Source organism: Topomyia yanbarensis, chromosome 1, assembly GCF_030247195.1.
Source record: "Topomyia yanbarensis strain Yona2022 chromosome 1, ASM3024719v1, whole genome shotgun sequence".
In the NCBI taxonomy this organism is placed as follows: Eukaryota; Metazoa; Arthropoda; class Insecta; order Diptera; family Culicidae; genus Topomyia; species Topomyia yanbarensis.
This window is the reverse complement of record NC_080670.1, coordinates 2,396,031-2,419,022: the sequence shown is the minus strand read 5'-3', so window position 1 is coordinate 2,419,022 and position 22,992 is coordinate 2,396,031. Positions and strand designations below refer to the sequence as shown.

At 39.8% G+C, this 22,992-nt stretch overlaps 1 protein-coding gene across 1 annotated transcript in view; it reads left to right on the top strand.

The window, feature by feature from the left end:
* Positions 1-22,992, top strand: part of LOC131693338 (uncharacterized) — a 105,614-nt gene that overhangs the window by 57,128 nt on the left and 25,494 nt on the right. Inside the window, exon 4 of the mRNA XM_058981076.1 lies at positions 17,518-17,646. Coding sequence (XP_058837059.1) covers positions 17,518-17,646 — 129 coding nt within the window. The remainder of the gene's footprint in view (positions 1-17,517; positions 17,647-22,992) is intronic.

Genomic DNA, 22,992 nt, shown 5'->3' with positions numbered 1-22,992 from the left:
GGATTCTCTCTAGTTTGATGAAGTGTATGTTCGCAGCGGAGCGGAAACAGAAACACCCGTACTCCATCACCGACAATATCGTTGTTTGGTACAACCTGATCAGGTCTCCTGGGTGAGCACCCCACCATGTTCCAGTTATTGTTCGGAGAAAATTGATCCTTTGTTGGCATTTCTGTTTCAGATACCTAATGTGACATCCACAGGTACCTTTAGAGTCGAACCAGACCCCGAGATATTTAAATGTGAAAACCTGGTTGATCGTTGCACCCATTATTAAAAGCTGGAGTTGCGCCGGCTCACGTTTCCTAGAAAAAACAACCAACTCAGTTTTCTCCGTGGAGAACTCAATACCCAGCTGAAGAGCCCAAGCAGACAAATTGTCCAAGGTATTTTGTAATGGTCCTTGCAAGTCGGCAGCTTTGGGCCCTGTAACAGAGACCACCCCGTCGTCTGCAAGTTGCCTTAGCGTGCATGAATTGGCAAGACAATCGTCAATGTCATTCACGTAGAAATTGTAGAGCAGGGGACTTAGACATGAGCCCTGGGGAAGACCCATGTAGCTAAATCGCGATGTTGTTAAATCGCCATGCGAAAAGTGCATGTGCTTTTCAGACAACAGGTTTAGCAAAAAGTTATTTAAAATTGGCGAAAGACCATGCTGGTGCAGCTTCTCTGACAGAGTGTTGATAGAAACTGAGTCAAAAGCCCCCTTAATATCCAAGAAGACTGATGCCATCTGCTCTTTGTTAGCATAGGCCATTTGGATTTCTGTAGAAAGCAACGCAAGGCAATCGTTCGTCCCTTTGCCTTTGCGGAAGCCAAATTGTGTATCTGACAGTAAGCCATTTGCTTCAACCCAATTGTCGAGGCGAAACATGATCATTTTCTCGAACAACTTCCGAATACAGGACAGCATTGCAATCGGCCGATACGAGTTGTGGTCGGAGGCTGGTTTTCCTGGTTTTTGGATGGCGATGACCTTCACTTGCCTCCATTCATAAGGGACAATGTTACCCTCAAGAAACTTGTTAAATAAATTCAACAGGCGCCTTTTTGCAGTGTCAGGCAGATTCTTCAGCAAGTTGAATTTGATTCTGTCTAACCCTGGGGCGTTATTGTTGCACGATAAGAGAGCAAGTGAGAACTCCACCATCGAAAACGGTGTTTCGTTCGCGGTATCGTGAGAAGACGCGGCGCGGTACGTTTTCTGTACCGGGACAGAGTCCGGACAGATCTTCTTGGCGAAAGCGAATATCCAACGGTTTGAATATTCCACGTTCTCGTTGGTACTATTATGATTACGCATACGTCGAGCCGTACCCCAAAGAGTGCTCATCGCTGTTTCTCTCGTTAACCCGTCGACGAACCGGCGCCAATAACTGCGTTTTTTGGCTTTCATTAGACTCTTCATTCGCCTTTCTAACGACGCGTACTGTTGATAGCTAGCGGGTAACCCGTCTTCCCGGAAGGCCTTATATGCAGTGGACTTTTCCGCGTACAGCTCTGAGCACTCTTTATCCCACCACAGGGTGGGAGACCGTCTATGGGTATTCGCGCTGGGTACTGGTTTAGTCTGAGCTTGATTCGCACTGTCGAGAATCAAGCCAGCCAAAAACCTGTACTCTTCCTCCGGAGGAAGTTCTTGAGTGGATTCGATTTTAACGGATATCGCGGTCGCGTAACTCTTCCAATCAATGTTCCGTGTGAGGTCATACGATACATTGATTGTTTCCGATGGTCTTGAACCGTTAGCAATTGAAATCACGATAGGCAAATGATCGCTACCGTGGGGATCAGGGATCACCTTCCACATGCAATCTAACTGTAGCGATGTCGAGCAAAGCGACAAATCCAACGCGCTTGCGCGTGCTGGTGGTGTAGGAATCCGCGTCATTTCTCCCGTGTTTAAGATGGTCATGTTGAAATTATCGCAAAGATCTTGGATTAATGTTGATCTATTATCATCATGAAGACAGCCCCATACCGTACCGTGCGAGTTAAAGTCTCCCAGAACTAGCCGCGGTGCCGGTAAGGATTCCGTGATATTACAAAGCGTTCGGTGCCCTACCGAGGCTCTAGGAGGAATGTAGATGGAAGCAATGCAAAGGTCTTTACCTTTGATTAAAACTTGACAAGCGACAATTTCAATGCCTGGTGTCGAAGGGAGGTTAATTCGGTTGAAAGAATAGCACTTTTTGATCCCCAAAAGTACTCCTCCATAGGGGTTTTCTCGATCCAGACGAATTATATTAAAGTCGTGGAAGTTGAGATTTATATCGGAAGTTAACCAAGTTTCACATAATGCGAAAGCATCACATTTTAAACTATTTAGTAAAAATTTAAAGGAATCGATTTTCGGGAGGATACTTCTGCTGTTCCACTGTAGAACAGTGATCGAATCGGTGACCTCGTTCGATGACTTAGCCATCGAAGGATACGATCGCTGCAAGGAGGGGCCATTTAGTAGTCAACTGCTTCAAAAATGTTTGCACTATAGGGAGAAAACGTATCAGAAGGCTTTTAAGAGGATCAGTAACATTGAAAGCTGTGAAAATTAAGTCCACTATGTCAGAAAATTTCATTAGTCCGCTACTGGACTGAGTATCTGTTTGAAAAAAGGGGACACTTGGGGTTTTGGATGTCCCTGGAAGTGGTGGGTACTCCTTGTTAGAATTAATATTTCCAAGTCCTGGAGCAAATTGCTTCGGCTTTTGTGCATCACTTCCGTTGGATTTATTGGTTGTAGATGGCGCACTCTGAGTGGACGACACCTTGGCACCCTTACGAGGCAATGTAGGGGAGGCTGGATTTCTCCTCTTCCTGGATTCCCCTGGGTTAACCAAAGATGTTCCCTCTCGTGGGTCGTCAGATTCTTGCTCAACGTTAGCCAAACCAGCATAGGGATTTTCGGACAGGACAGATGGCGAAGCATTCTTTAGCATTTCTGCATAAGAACGCCTTGAGCGTTCCTTAAGGGAGCGCTTAATTTTATCCCCGCGCTGCTTGTACGCAGGACATGATTTAAGAGCATGTGAAGGGCCCCCGCAGCAAATACACTTTTCAGTTTGTTTGTCGCAAGAGTCATCCTCATGCTCTCCTTCGCATTTGCCGCATCGTTTCTTATTTCCACAATATGTGGCTGTGTGGCCCAACTGCTTGCAATTGCTGCAGTTCATGACGCGCGGTACGAACAGGCGAACTGGTAGGCGAACCTTGTCAAGGAGGATGTAGTTGGGAAGAGAGGACCCGGCGAATGTCACCCGAATCGAGCCTGATAGAGAGTAGGTAGCCTTACCTCCCTCGGTGTTTGCGGTATACAATTGTTTGCATTCCAAGATCTTAATCTGTTCAAGTGAGGGGTCCTTAAAGCAGCCAACCCCGTGCTCCAACAGTTCTTCGCATTTCAGGCCCGGTTCGGACACTACCCCATCGATTTCACAGGCCACACAAGGCACGTACGCTTTAAATTCCCGCGTAAAGCGCTCACAGCAAGCAATCGCGTTTGCCTGGCCGAGATCATTCACTAGAACACGTATCTTGTTTGCCCGAACACGCGTTATCTGAGTTACGGCCGGGTAATTAGCAGTCAGATCTCGAGAAAGTTTTAATATATTAACCGGTTTCTCTCCGGTCCGAAAATATACCACCCATGGCCCAGAGGAACCTTCTGGGTACTGCTTTATACGGGGAGCAATGCGAGTATTAGGGGGATCAGGGACTTCCATGATTGCATCAGATGGTATTTCGCCCTCGGCCATTTAAGCACGAGGGCAGAGCGTTATATAAACGGGAATGTGTCTTATTATTTGATTACAAGGTAGAGTAAAAGTAGGGAAAAGGAAAGAAAGCAAACGAGGAAAAAAAATAAAGCAAAACTTATCTGCAAACAACGTCGATTGTTCCGCACCAGCGAAAACAATGTACTGGATTTACTGTCGGCACCAGCAGAACGGCTGCTAACGAACGAACAAAGGATGACCTTGACTCACTAAAATTTACACACCGAGCACCACTGTGAAATATAACGATCCGTTCCGTTCAAAGGTTGGGAGACGTATGAATATATTTCATATTGATCTTGATTCATTAAATATTTGATATTTAATATTTCTTTTATTTCAATTTCTAAAGGTATTCTAGACCCGAAAACTGTGATTGCGGAAATTAATAGTTAGCCAATTAAACCATTTCCGCGTGGCATATTTTGATCCATTTTTGAAAAAAATCCGCATTCAAAGATTTAACTATCAAAAATGTGTGTGTGTGTATCTTCCACCATAAATGTTATCATTTTCAACGGTACATTTTCCCGTTCCGAGGGGCTAATATAGTCTGCATAATTTCTTCTCAACAGCTTCGCCAAACCAAAGCTGGCGCTGGAAAACTTTCCATGGCACAAGCCGGTACAGTGCCCTAATCCAAACCTGGACAGCAAAAAAGTGACAGCGAAAGTGAGAACATTTGCTGTCTCCGCTCCGCCCCGTACCTACCTGTCACCCACAGTGTCTGTATGTGTGAGCGTGGAAGTGAAACTTGCTAGCAGTTATTAACTGCAGTCGGAAAAAATTTCTTCCCATTCCCGGTACGCGTTGTGACCAAGGCCAATAGAAGAAACAGAGGATTCCTGCCGCAAATACGCAGAAGAAGCTGGCCTGTTTGTCCGCTTTTATCAGGACGTGCAAAAGTGTGAAATAATTTCAGCCAAAAACGTGTTCGGCCCGGGGGAAACTTTGAGTTGAGAATTGAAAAATTCTTGCTTTTGGGTTCTGCTGCCAGATGTTACCTTACCCGGGAGTTGGGGTTGGTTTGGGAAAAGTTGAGCTGGAGACGAGTTGTCTACGAGTGGTGTGTGAGACCTCGAAATCCATTGCCAACTAGATTCGACGACTAGTGCTAGCCAACCACATTCGGGGTTCCATGATTCAAAGGGGTGCTTTGTATAAATCACGGCGGCGATATGTTACGAATGACAGCGGTTATGTTTGCTCTTTTCGGTTTGGTGCTGAAAAATATTATTTCTGAATTAAGTTTAGCCCGCAAAATTGATAGTAACATGGTGTAATGAATATTTCCTTTATCTGTAAGCTGAAGTACAACAACACCTTGTCGGTGTTGTAACTTTCCAAAAAAAAAGCTCAATGCTACTAGAATTTTCGAGAACATCGTAACTGCGAAACAAAATCTACCCATGCACGGCTTTATCTACTTGCAAAAGCAAAATATACTTAATACAAACAAAACAAAAATAAGCCTAATAACTGTCATGCTCGACTTCATTTTCACAAACAGGCCAAATGCAAGTGAGAAGAAAAAAAGCAGTTACATAAATCTCGTGACAATGCGCACTATTTTCCAATTCCATGGAAATTTGGTTTATAAAATAAAGTCCCATCCAAGTCCATCAAAATTTAACGCAACCAACAAATGTCACAAACGTTCGCTGTGCACACGATGACGGCAGTATTGCGAGCAATTTCACGCTTCACGCAGTGTAGCAAACGTTCATAAAATTTCCGCCCACCGAAACATCACTCGAATGCATAAACAGTGAACGGGATGAACATAAAAAATACACCGAAACCAAACCTGTCCCTTTTTGATGGGCTTCAATCACGCCATCGCCCGCGGAGCGTGATCCGATGCTTTTCCGTTTGTCTAGTGTTCGAGTATGGGAGAAGCCTCATCTAGATAGCGTAAGGGTGGAAAATGGCCAGGATAAAATTTTCCCGTGCGTTATAATGGAAGCCAGCGTAAAATAGGTAAAACAAATAAATGCTTTCAAACGCGAATGTGGTAAGGTTTTATTTGAACCAGAACAACCAGCATTGGAAGTCACGATAAGCGCAGTGTTGCTGTTTTTCCTTGCCATTTGAGGTAATAGCACGACACTTGTGGGTGCTCAATCAAAGTAGGCCTCTGACTCCACAAGTGTGGAAATAGTTCATGAATCGAAAAGGTCTATACAGTCATAGCAAGTAAGGGCGCTATAACCCTGGCTCATTAGCCAGGGCAGAGCTAAATGCCTCTGTCCCATCACAGGAACCTAGGCCCAAAGGAGTGACATTAACCCTCTTAGCTAAGTCACTCCCAACGATTTATCAAACCCCCATCAAATTGAAACGGTTGTGTACGGTTGTCCACATTTCTTCCTTATTCAAGGTTCAAAATAATCAAACGTCTGCAATTTTCCAGGATCTCTACATGTATTGGCTGTATATGTGTAGACTAGACTAGACTAGATATAGTCATAGCGATGTTTTCAATTGAATTTCTACAATTTGCAGTGTGTCAGAGCTTCTAGTAGCGATTCAATTATGTTATTTTACTACGCCGAAGGCATGGGTCACACAAATAGCATGAAAAGCGGAAACAAACTACACAACGTACTGACTGTACTGAGAGTAACATTGCAGCTATTCCCAACTTATAAACAAAGTAATTTAATTGAAATTCCATCAATTAATGCAACATTGTAGACGCTAGGAGTAGTGAGTACTTATATCGTTCATTGTACTGTATATGTTTTCCGGGAGTCCGCCGTCATATTATCGTCATCGTAAGACAACGTTGAAAGGCGAATGTATCTATCGTTGTCTGACAGTCCAACAGATACCAGTGGGGCTGTTGTTTTATAGGCAATGAGCACAAACAAAAGATTTTGCATTGACAGCAAGACACACAAAAAAGGTCAATCTTTCACGCATAGCATTATTGCATTTCAAATGTTTGGTTTAGTTCTCTGTTTTTTGAATTCAGTAAAACCTCGAAAACAGTTTGTAGGTCACAATATACTACAAGTTTTCGCTAGTTTGTTGATGTCGAAACAAAACTTATGATTTAGCTTAAAAATGTCCAACAATACCAAACGAAATTTTGGACAAATTGAAAGTCACTTCGTGATTCTAGCTCGTTTCGCCGAATGTGTCTTTTACCTGAACGCCGTTTAACCGAAAGGGTCATTTGACCGAAGGGGTCATTTGACCGAAGGGGTCATTTGACCGAAAGGGTCATTTGACCGAAAGGGTCATTTGACCGAAAGGGTCATTTGACCGAAAGGGTCATTTGACCGAAAGGGTCATTTGACCGAAAGGGTCATTTGACCGAAAGGGTCATTTGACCGAAAGGGTCATTTGACCGAAAGGGTCATTTGACCGAAAGGGTCATTTGACCGAAAGGGTCATTTGACCGAAAGGGTCATTTGAACGAAAGGGTCATTTGACCGAAAGGGTCATTTGACCGAAAGGGTCATTTGACCGAAAGGGTCATTTGACCGAAAGGGTCATTTGACCGAAAGGGTCATTTGACCGAAAGGGTCATTTGACCGAAAGGGTCATTTGACCGAAAGGGTCATTTGACCGAAAGGGTCATTTGACCGAAAGGGTCATTTGACCGAAAGGGTCATTTGACCGAAAGGGTCATTTGACCGAAAGGGTCATTTGAGCGAAAGGGTCATTTGAGCGAAAGGGTCATTTGAGCGAAAGGGTCATTTGAGCGAAAGGGTCATTTGAGCGAAAGGGTCATTTGAGCGAAAGGGTCATTTGAGCGAAAGGGTCATTTGAGCGAAAGGGTCATTTGAGCGAAAGGGTCATTTGAGCGAAAGGGTCATTTGAGCGAAAGGGTCATTTGAGCGAAAGGGTCATTTGAGCGAAAGGGTCATTTGAGCGAAAGGGTCATTTGAGCGAAAGGGTCATTTGAGCGAAAGGGTCATTTGAGCGAAAGGGTCATTTGAGCGAAAGGGTCATTTGAGCGAAAGGGTCATTTGAGCGAAAGGGTTATTTGAGCGAAAGGGTCATTTGAGCGAAAGGGTCATTTGAGCGAAAGGGTCATTTGAGCGAAAGGGTCATTTGAGCGAAAGGGTCATTTGAGCGAAAGGGTCATTTGAGCGAAAGGGTCATTTGAGCGAAAGGGTCATTTGAGCGAAAGGGTCATTTGAGCGAAAGGGTCATTTGAGCGAAAGGGTCATTTGAGCGAAAGGGTCATTTGAGCGAAAGGGTCATTTGACCGAAAGGGTCATTTGACCGAAAGGGTCATTTGACCGAAAGGGTCATTTGACCGAAAGGGTCATTTGACCGAAAGGGTCATTTGACCGAAAGGGTCATTTGACCGAAAGAGCCAACAAACACAACCACATAATGTTTAGGCCAACAAACAGTATTCGATTTAAGACAGACTAATCACATTTGGTACTAATTAGGTTGTATCTATGCCTCTATTATTGTTATTCAGTCGAATAGAATAAAATTTTATTAGCATTAGACTTTAGTGTTTTGGAAAGCTTGAGTTTTCAAATAGCTTATCAGTTAAACATGCTCGGAGTCTTGGACTTTTCGGATTTTGAGATCTCGAGTTTTAGAACTTTTGAAGCTTTTGAAATTTAAAATGTTCTGGTAGCATGGAGATTCTGAAAAAGTAGTGTAGCTTAGTATCCAGTAGGCTCTGCTATTCTGATTACTCGACCATGGACGTTTACCCTAACCATCCCCAGTGTCAGGTGGTGTGATTTAAGGTTATTACTTTAACAGTGAGAGATGTATCATGGTGGATTAATATAGTTTATTAGGTTGGATCTTCCAAATGTCAACTCACCAAAACAAAAAAGATTATAATTGCTTATTATTTTATAGCGATTATGAATCCATCTAGGTTGAGATAGTTTTCTTTGGTGTTGTCCGACCGAACCGGGAATTTCATAGATTGAAATCTACTGGTACAATTATGCATAAAGTGGCAGTTTAGTAATTTGTAAAAAATCTTCTATTTGTTTTCTTTCAAAGTTCACCTCAAACTAAACTAAACCAAAAATATATATCTTCGAATCATGAAAGTCACGCCTCACCTAAAACAGAGGCGCAGTGCCAAGCAAACGAAAGAAACAAAAATAAAAATTTATGAATAAAAAAGCACCACGACCCGAAAAAAATGAACACGTCGCTGTCGTCAAACCACCGGCATCTATCCCCCACACCCTAGCGCGAAAAGCGAATTGCCACACGCATTTTAGTACGCAATTCGCACGCTACTTTCGGACGACCGCCGAAGCGGTTGGTGGAAGTGGAGGTGGAGGGATCACAACCGATATCGAAATAGGTTCCGATAAAATATTTACAGCCCCCGTCCCTCCCGGTTCGTATGTAGTATCCTGGAAAAGTTGCTCTGAAAAGTGCATCATCAAATATTTTGGCTTTTTGCGTTGCTGAAAATTTCATTTTGCTTTCGTAAGCAGGTTCCTTGTGATGTTATTTCGAGATAGGTCCTTTCCGAAAAAAATAATACTGCATATATTCGAGGGAATAGTTGCTTTCTATGCTTCCTATATTCGTCATTTTGGAGAAAAGGAACAACGGAATCTTCCGGAACCTTCGGAAGTTACCGACATTGGAAAACGAACTATTTTCTATCAAAAAACGTGAATAGCTCCACACATACTAACGATAGCGAGTTTCCGACTTCGGCGAAGTAATGAAGTTTAACAGTCCAAACAATGTTCTAGAATATTTATATAATGGAAAAAAAATCGAGAAGAAAACTTATGATGAAAAAACTGTTTTTAAGAGGCATTTCACTAATACTGCCCCATTTCTCAAAAATCTTAAAAGATAGAGTTTCAGTCTTCAGGTAAAATATTTGTAACAAGTTTCTCTACTAATTTTCTGAAGTAAGTATTTATCTATCTGAATTATTGAAAAACAAACTTCCTAACTCACTATTAGGGGGATTAATCATTACAGAAAGAAGAGGAGTTCTATTCCAAGAAACTTTCTCAAAGACACAAGATCAAGATCACATTGCTTAAGTCAACAGTTTTGATGCAATCTAGAAAAAACCCATTTTTTGCTCTTTGGGACCACTGTGCAATGATACGATCACTGCTACCAATGCGATAATCATATGTTCTTCCTGGAACGTCATCATAGCCCAGGGACGGTATAATGGTTTGGGCAGGAGTCCCAAGGGTTGCAGGTTTGAATCCTGCCTCTAGGGTGATGTGTTTCACATAATTGTTTTCGTTTAGCTCACTATTTAGATCTGTTTTTCCCGTTGGGTTCACCAATAAAGCATTAAAACACATGGTTTTTGTTGATGGTCCTGTTTTCGTAACGTAGAAACGTTATTGTTATGGAATTCATGTCATTTTGTGCACGATTTTAGGAGAAACTTTTTTTTCCGTGTATGCTTTTTGAACGACTTGTCGTTGTGTGGACATGCCTAGAATAATCGTGTAGTAGGCTAAGATAAATAAATGACCATTTCTCCTTTGTCTTTGTCATATTTGTTGAAAAAAAGCATCGATTTTGTTTTGGGTTTCTTGAACACAATATTAAATTTGTAAGTGGACTGACTGTACAGCAAACTGAGTCGTTTGGCGCTCGAAAACCCATGACGAAATAGACGATCAGCAAACTTTTGGAAGCAACCTTTTCCCACAAACATTTACAGCCCCAATATCACATTAACACTGCTTAACGCTGATCCTATCTACGGATAGACCCAGTTTCATCCGATTATCATAAGTAATCTAAATTGAATCGAAAACCTGGTCCTGCCAATTTCCACACCATTTGTCGCCCCCCGGTCTAATTATACAAACTTCCGGAAGCGAACGGTTCCGCCTTGCTCCAGGGAGGACCAATTCCCGAAAGGTTTATAATTAAATTTAATCTGCTTGTCTGTGCCTCCGAGTGAAGCGCACTCCAAGGCCTACTGTTCTTTCCGGTCTGGAGCACTTCAGCATCCCCGCCCGCATGGTTGGTTAATGTACATTTATTTTTGCTCGATTTATTTACGTTTTTTTGCTTCGCCAAAATCCACGTGCGCTACGTTTACCTTCTTCTTAACCGACATAACAGATGGAGGCAGGTCAGCTTGTCAGGTGACGACTATCGTGTCGTCACGTACCACGCTAATCCGGATGATGAAAGAACGTGCCGTTCGGGGCCGGCTGACAGCGTATGGTCGGTTCGTGGGAACATGGATTTACGCGGGAAGTCTACATACCAAGGATAGAATGATCTACTGTAAGGTTAGCTATATTTAGGCAGATTATGGTGGATTGAGGTTGTTTGTGTTTTTTAAGGAGACTGCCTGGGTACTAATAGGAGATTAACTAGTTTTTTTATTTTTGGTAGTAGTTTTGCTGATCATTTTTTTCGGTTTGACCATTGACTTCGCTATTAACCATTTTGTTTAGTCCCAAATGATTGTTCTTATCGACACGACCAACCGGAAAGATAATATGACAGTTTTTCTTTGTATCCATTCAATATCCTTTATATCAAATTTTTCCATCACATTGATGCCGGATTGCAACGCCCAAAACCGACCGTTATGTTTTGATTTCCGTCCACAATTTCTGGTTCAATATTGAGTATTTCAACTATAATTTTTCTGTCGATGTTATTCGAACCAACAAAATTACTCCTTAATTGGTTTACAAATGGCTAGATTAGATTCTGTTGATATGAATCAAATTACAGCATAGACTGTGTTTAACAAACACAAAACAACACTGCACAGTGGTCCAGATCGCTAATTTAGGAGGAATTTTTACTTTCTGACAAACCTGTATAATTTAGCTGTATCATGTCTTAGGATGAATTTGTGTACTTTAGAAGATGCTTCTTTTTATTGGAATAGTTATTAGGGTGGTTCTAATTTATCTAAAATACGAAAATAAACTTTTTACTGATGAAAGATAGAGCTCCACAGTCTTCCACAAAGTTGTAAAGTAACTTATTTTGAATAAATTTGTTGAACATATTAAAGCTCTATCTCTTTTAGTTTTTGTTATACAAGAAATTTAAAAAAAAAGATTAGGGTGTTCCTGAAAAAAACGTTTTTTTAGTATAACTTTCGTATCTTTTACTTTTTGTTAACACAACCTTTGAACAGCTTATTGAAAACTTCAAGCCGAGTATTTTTCTCCAAGACACCGAAGGTCTAACTTTTTTCTTTAAAAAGTTATGGACACTTTTCGTTAAAAAAATAGCCTATTTCAAGGCTCAATATCGCTGATGCGGGCACCTAAAATTGAATTCTGTTTCCACCACATGAAAGACCATACTTATTAGTATATTTGAGCAAAAATTGGCGAATACGATATTTTTTTAAAATTTGCAATTTAGATTTAAAGTTTGTAGTTTTGCAGGTTCAACGCATTAAAGCATTTACACACATATCGTTGTATTATGAAAAAAGCCACTTTCAAATATCATTCTCTCATCGCAGCAAGCTTTGCATAAGTGAAACGACTGTCAAAAAAGGTTTCTGATTTTATTCGTTTTAAATAAAACTAGTAAATATAGATATTAGTCGAAGAGAGTTGGCGAATTTGCTTATTGCTGGTAAAAAGACAGATGAACTGCTTAAGTTCATTACAAGTAGTAATCCAAATGTAAAATTGAGACTTGTTAATGTTCGAAAGAAATTTTATATTTTGTTAAAACAACCTTTGAACAGCTTTTAGAAAACTTCAATCCACGTTTTTTCATAACTCTGAAAGTCTAACTTTATACTTTCAAAAGTTATGGAAACTTTTCGCTCATAAATAGCCCTTTTTCAAATGTCATTATCTCTGATTGGGGCAAATAAAAGTAAGTTCGGATTGAACCATAGAAAAGAACATACTTTTAAGTATATTTGAGCAAAAATTGGAAAATATTATTTTTTTTAAGCATGTAATTTTAAATTTACTAACCAAAGTTTTAAATTTTATCGCATAGCGACATAAAAGAAATTGCCTAAAGCCTTTGTATTTCCTTTTCTGTTTTGCTTACATATCAACAATACTGAATGTGTTCATTAAAAATAATTTGGCTATGACAACAATTTATGATTTATATAAGGAGAATTTATTCAATGCCAATTAATTCAAAAGTAGATGCATTGCATTTTCAGGTATATCCAGCGGTGCTCGTTGAATTCGACGTTTACATTTAAGAGAAATTATAGGATCTGATGAAACAAGAAGTCTCTTGAAAACGTCATCAAGATTGACGAGTCGATCGAATTTGCGTGCGTGGAATTCTCGGAATCTGCGAATACTTTTATTCCTGGTTTCTTGAACTTCTTCACTGCACATACCTACTGGCAGCATGTTATGTTGAATAATGCTTGTAATAATGTAAGAGATAATGACATTTGAAAAAGGGCTATTTATGAGCGAAAAGTTTCCATAACTTTTGAAAGTATAAAGTTAGACTTTCAGAGTTATGAAAAAACGTGGATTGAAGTTTTCTAAAAGCTGTTCAAAGGTTGTTTTAACAAAATATAAAATTTCTTTCGAACATTAACAAGTCTCAATTTTACATTTGGATTACTACTTGTAATGAACTTAAGCAGTTCATCTGTCTTTTTACCAGCAATAAGCAAATTCGCCAACTCTCTTCGACTAATATCCATATTTACTAGTTTTATTTAAAACGAATAAAATCAGAAACCTTTTTTGACAGTCGTTTCACTTATGCAAAGCTTGCTGCGATGAGAGAATGATATTTGAAAGTGGCTTTTTTCATAATACAACGATATGTGTGTAAATGCTTTAAGGCGTTGAACCTGCAAAACTACAAACTTTAAATCTAAATTGCAAATTTTAAAAAAATATCGTATTCGCCAATTTTTGCTCAAATATACTAATAAGTATGGTCTTTCATGTGGTGGAAACAGAATTCAATTTTAGGTGCCCGCATCAGCGATATTGAGCCTTGAAATAGGCTATTTTTTTAACGAAAAGTGTCCATAACTTTTTAAAGAAAAAAGTTAGACCTTCGGTGTCTTGGAGAAAAATACTCGGCTTGAAGTTTTCAATAAGCTGTTCAAAGGTTGTGTTAACAAAAAGTAAAAGATACGAAAGTTATACTAAAAAAACGTTTTTTTCAGGAACACCCTAATCTTTTTTTTTAAATTTCTTGTATAACAAAAACTAAAAGAGATAGAGCTTTAATATGTTCAACAAATTTATTCAAAATAAGTTACTTTACAACTTTGTGGAAGACTGTGGAGCTCTATCTTTCATCAGTAAAAAGTTTATTTTCGTATTTTAGATAAATTAGAACCACCCTAATAACTATTCCAATAAAAAGAAGCATCTTCTAAAGTACACAAATTCATCCTAAGACATGATACGGCTAAATTATACAGGTTTGTCAGAAAGTAAAAATTCCTCCTAAATTAGCGATCTGGACCACTGTGCACTGATGGCAAAATTGATAAACACCAGAGAAAAATGCTTGTCGCCTGGACGACAGTTTTTTTTCTAGCCTGCTACCTGTTTTGTACTCTTTATTCGTTGAAAAATCTTTTAACTTTTATTTAGCATAAAAGTATCAGTTACAATTACTCGTCTTATGATTTTCCATTAGGTTTTTAGCTATTATAATTGATAATATCCGGAATCCGAAACATTCAGACATTCGAGTCAAAACGGTACGTGGAAGGTGTGAGCACGTAAGTTTGACTTTTTCGTTTTTCGCTGCGTGTTTTTTTTCGCGTCGCTTTCATTTCGTTCCCTATTGCACCGATGGAAAGTATGACCCACCCATTCAAGTAGAAACGGGGTTTGTAAATGAAAGGAAGCTGCGAAACCTGAACACGTAAAAACTGTTTATCTTCGTTTGAACTGACGTTTCTGACTATACCGATGGGTGAGAGTGGCAAAGAAATAATATCGCACGGATGCTGCAACATAGTGGCAAATATTGAGTGTCTGGGCAATGTTGCCAGCTGAGTTTCGGCACATTATTTAATCACAGTAATAGACCCCTTCATCGTCATGATGAAAGAACTGAAAAAAAAAGAGTTTTTAAAGTCTCATCCACTAAAAAGTGTAAAAGAACCAGTCAACCGCTCACCAGACGTGTATCTGCGACATGCCAGCCAAACGAAACAGTTCTGCTAAAACCGCAGTTAACATCGAGTTTGTGAATTATAAATGAAGCAATTTTACACAGTTTTCCTATCCTCCCCCAACTCATCACTAAAACGAATCGCTCGACAAAAAACGCCTCGCCAAAAGTATCGATTTCCACCAACAACTACTAAGTACGGGAGGAAAATGCTACAAAATACTGTATGAATATTTAACCTCGCGCAAGGGTGTTGATTGGCGACCGCAAAATATCCGGAATCATGGCTCCACCGCACGTTTCTGCCTCTCCATTGTTCAACCGGAACCGGATGCGATGGACGAGCGGTGGAAAAACGGATAAGCGTGTGTTACTTGCTGATTGGCGAAATTGCACCCCGCTAGTAAATACGTATCCTAAATTGTATCGAAGTTACCGGTTTAGGAACGGCAAATCGATTATTTTGCGATATCGGAAAATTCCTTCAAATTTAAGTAATCATTTCAACAAACAATACAGTCTAGCTGCCCGATCGTCTCAAATATTGTTACCGATAGGAGACTGGATAGTTTTACGGGAAACAAAGCATGCGCAATTTTCACTGCAAACTACAATACTCATGCGAAAATGCACAAGTCAATGTAGCGCAAAATTGAACAGAATGAGCTTGAATTGTTTCACGTTTTTTCCCGCTTGCTGTTTGAAGCTAACATTCCAAAGGGAAATAGTGCTGCAGGGATATAGTTGCGCGAAACCATTGCAATGGTTGCTTCGTTCGTTTCTGCGGAAAAGAGTAGTCGGAACGAAACACAAATTGGGAATAATTCATTATTATTTAATCATAAACATAAGCTCTATTTTTGGCGTGAGTGCTAGGAAGTGGAAACCGGAACAAATGGCAATTGATTCATTTTTTTTCCGTGAACATGCAACGAACGAATATTTTGTCCATTAATATTTATTAAACATTTTTTAACATTTCCGGACAGTGTCAGTATTTTTCGTTCACTACGCTGCATTGTGAAAAACGAATTGAACATTAGTGGCGCAGTAGTAAGTAATGGAATTGCTGACCATTCCCCGGAATGTAACTGTGATTTATTTGTATTTTTGTTACAGTAGCAAACAGCGATCTTTTTCATTCTAGCTGCTTGATGAGATCATGCATGGATGAGGTTCACTGGTTTGCTGAAAAATACATTTTGAATATATCCTCAGTGTTGGATTCGGTACGAATTTCTCTGTTTTGGATCCGAGGAATCTTTTTTATATTTATCTTATCTCTCGTGTTTTTTGTTAAATTTTCTTTATAAACAAAAAGGAATGCCTTGCGCAAAAGTTGATAATAAAACGCACTAGCTGCAATCAAAACCGATACACAGCCTTCAACACCTTCAGCTAAATCACAAACTATTGTCCAACCAGTCGGGTAACCAGCAACAAAAAATCAATCGGCTAGGACCGTTTATCACATATTGAGTCATGCCAAATAAACCGATTCTAACATATACTACAATGAAGGTACTCGCTTAATTTCGCGTTCAGTCACCCAAGCAATACAAAAAAAATGTCGATTATTTGGAAACAACAAAAAAAACGGCTAGCTCTTTAATTTGTAACAGATTGAAATCGTATAACTTTTTCACCACTTCGAAGAAAGGGCATGTTCCTCCTAAAAACCGAAATCCAAGCAAGCGGCGATAAAGTTGTTATTCATCTTTGGAAATGAAACGTCGAACTGGAAATTGACTAGATAAACAATATAACAGGAGTCATGGAAGAATTGTTTATGGAAGGTTGATCTATTCAAACAAACAGGTCGGAGCTGAATTGTGATTCGGCGAAAAAAACATACTGAAAAGGAGTTGCCGTTGGAAAAAATCCGAGACGCAATTATTTGCTGGTTTAACCCGCGGCGTTGAAAATAATTGCTTTACGGAGAAATGCTTATGAAATAGCCTTGAGCCAATTAAAATGGGATCTGGAAAAATGGTTCAATTGTACTTTGGTTGCTCCAACATTTTCCTCTTCACTCTCTACATAATGTGCTAGCCAAAATCGCTGATCTGTGCTGGAAAATAAGTGGACAGTTTTATAGTGATGTTGTAATAGTCAAAAGAAAATTATCACTACCACAGTACCGTTTCAAAACCAATTGAGAAACTTCTAAACAAATGTTGAATTGAGGAATTTTACTGTTGGAAGCACATTCTACTGTCACTCAACCAAAAAAGCAAAACTCAACTCTACTCTCAGTAATTGCATTAGCATTAATTTGTATTTCTCCCGCAACAAAGTATGCCACCATCCAATGCCTACTACGAGTGCAAAGGAGGCGCCCTGTTTCCTACTAAGTTAACTATAGGCGGTTGCGGTGCCGCCGTATGGATCAAGGCCGTTGCAAAGTTTCGGTTGAGAAAAACAGAAGAAGTTTCTGGTGTTCCAGCTGTGCGAATGGTTTCGCATTGCCAGGGATTTGTTTTTCTTCGCTTTGGGGGGGGGGGGCTCACACGCAGCTGCTCTGTTGGAGTTTGTACGAAACAAAAAATATAGTCATATTAAAGAGTGAAGAAGCGACAATTTAACTTCCATCAGTGCGCTGAAGCTATTGTAGTAGGCTTACCCAATTGATTATCTCATTTATTGACATTTGTTTTTTTTCGTTATTTCTTTGTAGCACTACCGGGGGTCGCTAAAATCGCTCAACACCGGCATCGTGACGTTGCTGAACTACGGAAAACATGTTCCACCTGCTGTTTCACACGTGACGTTGGCCCACGAAATCGGACACAACTTTGGCTCACCGGTAAGTTCCTTTGATTATTGCGAGATCCTATCAAAGCGGTTTTCAAATACCGTGATGACTCAAAACCCGTTCGATTGGTTCATTTAGCACAAAATTGTGAGAAAAGCTGAATCGTGAGCATATTCAACGGATTTTTTAGTTCCAAATCGACAATGATCGGGCGGATTTTGAGTCAAACGAATTTGAATCAGTTGTCACAGAGAGGATTTAAAGTAATAACTAGTTTAAGTTTAAAGATTCAAATAATAATGTCTATGTAGTTCGAATAATTATCGTGGATGAATTTGAAAAATAACATGTTTCACTATAAGGAAAACGATTTACCGGCGATAAAAAAATGTAATGTCAAGTCGACTACCGCATACTGATGAGACTAAGCCAAAACGTTAATTCTAATTTGAAGTATTGCGGTAGTTTAGCATTAGAAACTTAGTTTCCGATGTTATAAAAATAATGAAATAGAAATATTGCTGATCAGTAAGCAGCAATAACTGTGAATATCGCGTAAATCCCCGCACCTCCTCACCATCCTAAACCTTCCAACGCAGAGCAGAAGTCACACTCGGAAAATTTCAATAATTAGAGTATTAGCTGCAACCGTGCGCGCACCACAAAGCGAAGCCTTGGTTCAGAAAGTTTCGCTACCCGCTATCTAAACAATGTGACTCGGAATCAATTGAAAAGTTTTGTTCGAAACTATTCTCACCATTCTTGCACGATTGGCTACGGAGCTGATTAAAAGTTCGTCCCATTGTTCTCAGTCACAGCACAGCATCGGTTCCACAGCAGGTGCACTCGATTGGACGTAGCAAAAATAAGGTGACAATATTGGTGTTATTTTTTTTGCCTAACGCCGAACCGAAGTCGGTTGACTTGGACGAGCAGTGAAAATTATTTCAATGTTTTATTCGAATAATATAATTGTATATTATGACTAGATGATATTTTTTTGATGAATTATACTTATTTTTATGAAGTAGCAAAAAGCAGAAAGCACTGAGAAATAATAAACACATACTACGCACGTACCTAGTTGACAAAGCTTGTTATGAACAAAAAAAGTGGTCACCAAAAAATATCAATCAAGGCAAGCGACGCTCAGATGCAGTTCGTAATGTAGTTCGATAGTTCGATTCGGAAAATCTATTGGTTGAGCTATGAATGACGTAGCAAAATATTCTTCCGATTTTTTTGCTTTGATTTAGAAAAAATCAGTGAGGTTCCAACGCGAGATTAAAATAGTAATATTCAAATGGGTTCTAGTGTGAAATGTTATCGAGAAACAAACAAAAATTCGTTGAAACTGTTCAGGAAAGACTTCTTTTTTTAATTTCTCATGAAATAAAATTGATCAAACTTAGGTTATTGTTTTCAGAGTGATCACAAAACCATGTGTCGGAACTGAACAGTAGGAACTATATTGGAAATGAGCAATCCACATACATTGACGTTGTACGCAGGGTTTTTTTTTAATAAGTTCGTCACAGTTAGTTATTCTCATAGAAAAAGATATGCGAAGATTCCTTTGGAAGCACTGCTAGGTTTTCCATAATGGAATGAGAGGTTTCCAGTTTGTTTTTTTTCTTCGCATCCCTTTGAGGATAACTATTCTCAGTATGCTGTGCGTTTGATTGCCGTCGTTCGTTTGTTTACTTTTTTGTGTGGTTTAAATTGTCGCGAATCAAAGATGCAGTGAACAACATACATTTGGACACACGGCTAATTGAAAAGGAAGTAACTATGTGAAGCGGTTTGGAATTCATCATGCGAGTGTAAAATCTGTCACAAACAAACCCAGATCCCAATCCGAAACGGGACCAGAGTGTGGCATCTCAGAGACTGGGGACTGGGGCACCAAACATCCGGAAATTGCAGTCGCTAGTTTTGCAGCGACAGGATGCATGTATTTTGGTGAACGACGAGGCCTATGTGAAGGAGGACTCAAAATCCTTCCAGGTTCACAATATAGAAAATGACGTATCCGATGCCGGCTGGTCGATTTGAGTGAATAAATGAATCGGTGCTGGCTGACTCCGCTAAGCTGTTTATTGACCCTAGACCGACTCGAGCTTCCTTTATTTTTAGCTATCTTTATTTTTTAACAAATGAAGAAGGATTGCTATCATTGCTCTGAACCGATAAAAATTTGAATTTGGATTTTGTGAATGATTAATCAAATCTTAATTTTGGTTTTGCGATGGCTTAAAACTGATTGAGCTATTGTAAATCCAACAGGAGCAGGAACTGTGGAGTACTGGCAACACTAGATCAAATGTCTTCGAGTTTTCGACAGTTGCATGAGAGATGTCATCTTCCAGTTGGGTCGAACGAATACCCTGCCTAATCAGAACCAGTGCTGAGCTCCATCACGGTACTAATGGCAAACCTGCTAGACTAAAGAGAATGAAACGGTTAGCAATCAAAACAGTAAGCGATACTTATTGAGTTACGGTTCTCACTCCAATCAATTGACAACAGTACGGCGGTTCTCTTCTGAAGCTCTCACTCATTGGAATCATTATTGAGAGACATTGAAACTGACCATCATTTTATTAACAATATAAATACGGTTATGACGGTCAACTTAATACAAACAACAAGCTAGTACTTTAATTGTTAGTTAATAGTAGATAGTTAATTGAAACACTATGCGAGGAAAATGGAAGTGAAATAACGGTCATTTTTGTGATGATATGGTCACTTCATATTTACCGTCACAATTCAAAGCCCATCGTGAGATTACACAGCACTGATCAGAACCCTAGCAGAGAAACTGTTCCAATTTCTTCTTGGGCAAGTATCAAGCGAAAATCCACAATTGAGATGTCCCCGAAACGAAAGCTGATGTCTGGTTTGGTTGGAAGAGCTAGGTAAAAACAGATGACTTAGCAATACCTAGTGAATTTTTTTGGATATATGTTTCGTTAGGAAGTTAGTTAAAAGGGGTGACTTAGCTCTACAGCTGAAAGACACTTCTATGGACGCTGCAGTTTGATCGAAAAGGTTATTTTTGCGTGCCGATCGTCGTTGCTTGTAGGATTTTTGGAGTTCGAGCGCACCAATCGTCCCGCGAATCGAGTTGGCTGCTCCATTCCAGATAGTAGTAGTGCAATCCTAGTAGAGGACCGCATACTGAGACGCGCTGCAGTTGATGCTATGGAAGCCTCTGATACCAGTCTAGAATCATTACAGCCAAAGTTCACTAGTGATCCCGACCCGGTGTGCGGAAGTGGTTTTCCAACCTTGTTACCGTGGAAAATATGTGTAACAATTTCTGTCCATTCTGGCGTTAATGAGTTCTACATTTTTAAATCGTTTGCTTTTAATCGGACCTCCTGGGACCAGATATCGATCCGACATAGCTTTAGTCACATTGAACAGGTTTATCGCATACTGTGTAGCTGGCGTTATGCAAGCCCCCTCATGTCACCATCGAGCTATTACAACCAGCCGTCCCAGCCCGGTGTACCATGGTACTCGAACCTCCAAGTTTACTACCAGAACGATGGCGCGGTCTGCGTGACTCAGCGATAGCTCTTTATCTGTTGCAAGCTTTCGGGGTCAACTATCAAGTCTTCCATACGGATCGTCAAAATTCAGAATAAACACGGCGGCGGAGTGCTGATTGCTAGTCACCGCCGTTTGGAAGCGCAACCATCGGTGAGTCCTTCGTGGACCAGTGCCGAACGTAGGTTGAAGTCCGGTGCCAAAACAGTCTGGAAACATCTAAACGAGTAAAGGGAAGAATCTGGGCTACTTTCATCAATGAACCATGCCAGCTTTTGGCAGATTATACAGGTTCAAGTTCACAGGAAATTTGCCAGCTTTTTTTCTGCAAAATTCTCTGATGTTTTTTGTAATAAAATCTTGACACCGCAGCAAATCTGAACCAGATTAACGATATACGTGGAATCACTACAAAAGGCGATCGCTAACTTAAAGACGACAAGGATCAGATGGAATGCCTGCAGCAATCCTGGAGAAACGCTCAGTCCGTGTAGTCGCATCTCTGCGTTATTTGTTTCGATTGTCACTCACTACAGGAGTATTTCGAGATTCAAAAAAGGTGATAACATGAAACCTTGGGCTTACTAAATACCGTACTCAAGCTGTTTGAAAAGGTTGTTCTGGTTCTCATTTTCAATGCAATTCAATGCAGCAATGTGTCACCGAGACTCAGCATGGATCCATGCCGAAACGCTCTCTCTTATGTGTCATCCTTAATATCCTTAATATGTCCGTCTTATCCCTAGTGCTCTTACCTATGAAAATCAGATTACTTCGACTGAACAGACTAAAGAAACTGCTTCTACACACATACAAATACAAATAAAATCAACATGACAAATATCTTCATTTGAATCACAAATTATTGTCTAAACAGCCTAGCCGCTTCAACCAGCATCGAATGTTCCAACCAACTTCTGCACCAACATCAAACACAACCACCAAAGAAGTATAAAGCAAGGAAGATATTTTTACAAATAAAATTGTCAACACAAAAAAATCCGAATCAATAAATTTCAAGGAAGTTTAGGCTTTCCCTGATAATTGTAAAAGATCCAGTAGCACCAGCCACTGTCGCTGTAGAAGACAAACGATAATCTATAAATTGGAAACCATATGTTTGACGAAATACTCTTTTTTGAGCGCAACGAAATCTCGAATCGAGTACTCCAATTTTCACTCTGCCATGTGAGTCAGTGCGTTGAAAAAAGATGGCAGAAGCTGCTCTAAATGACCTGTGTGATAATAGGAATTGGGAGAAAATAGGGTTCAAACCCTAATTAATGCGAGCTTGAAGATTCCTTCGATTGCGTTATTCTAAGGCATCTAATAATTTAAAAAAAAATGAGAAATAGATACTTCTAGTTAAGGACCCTTTTCAAAAGACGCATCGGCGAGAAAAAGTTGCACAGTCGCCATCTTGTGATAAAACAATTTTGAAAAAAGATTTGTTTATGCTTTACAATAATGATTTATAAACCTTATTTAACAGGATCTCGTGTAAATAGATGCTATTGCGTAAAGAAAAATACACGAAATATGCTTATCTATGCTCTTAAAATGGAATGCCACAAACAATTCCGAAACTTAATAACCTCTAGTAAAAAGATTGAGTATAGTTGGCCTAGAGAATTTGGAGCAACACATATTCACATTTTATGACGATTTAATCGTATGATTTAATTACGACATTCGATTTATGTCCATCTTCCGCGGTGTACAGGTAGCAAATGCCATCACGTTGTCCTACGAGCGGCACTACTGTAACCATCTTATAGCAGAGGACCTTTGATTGAAACATGAGTAATGTGCGATAAAGTACATAATTTGCACGGCATT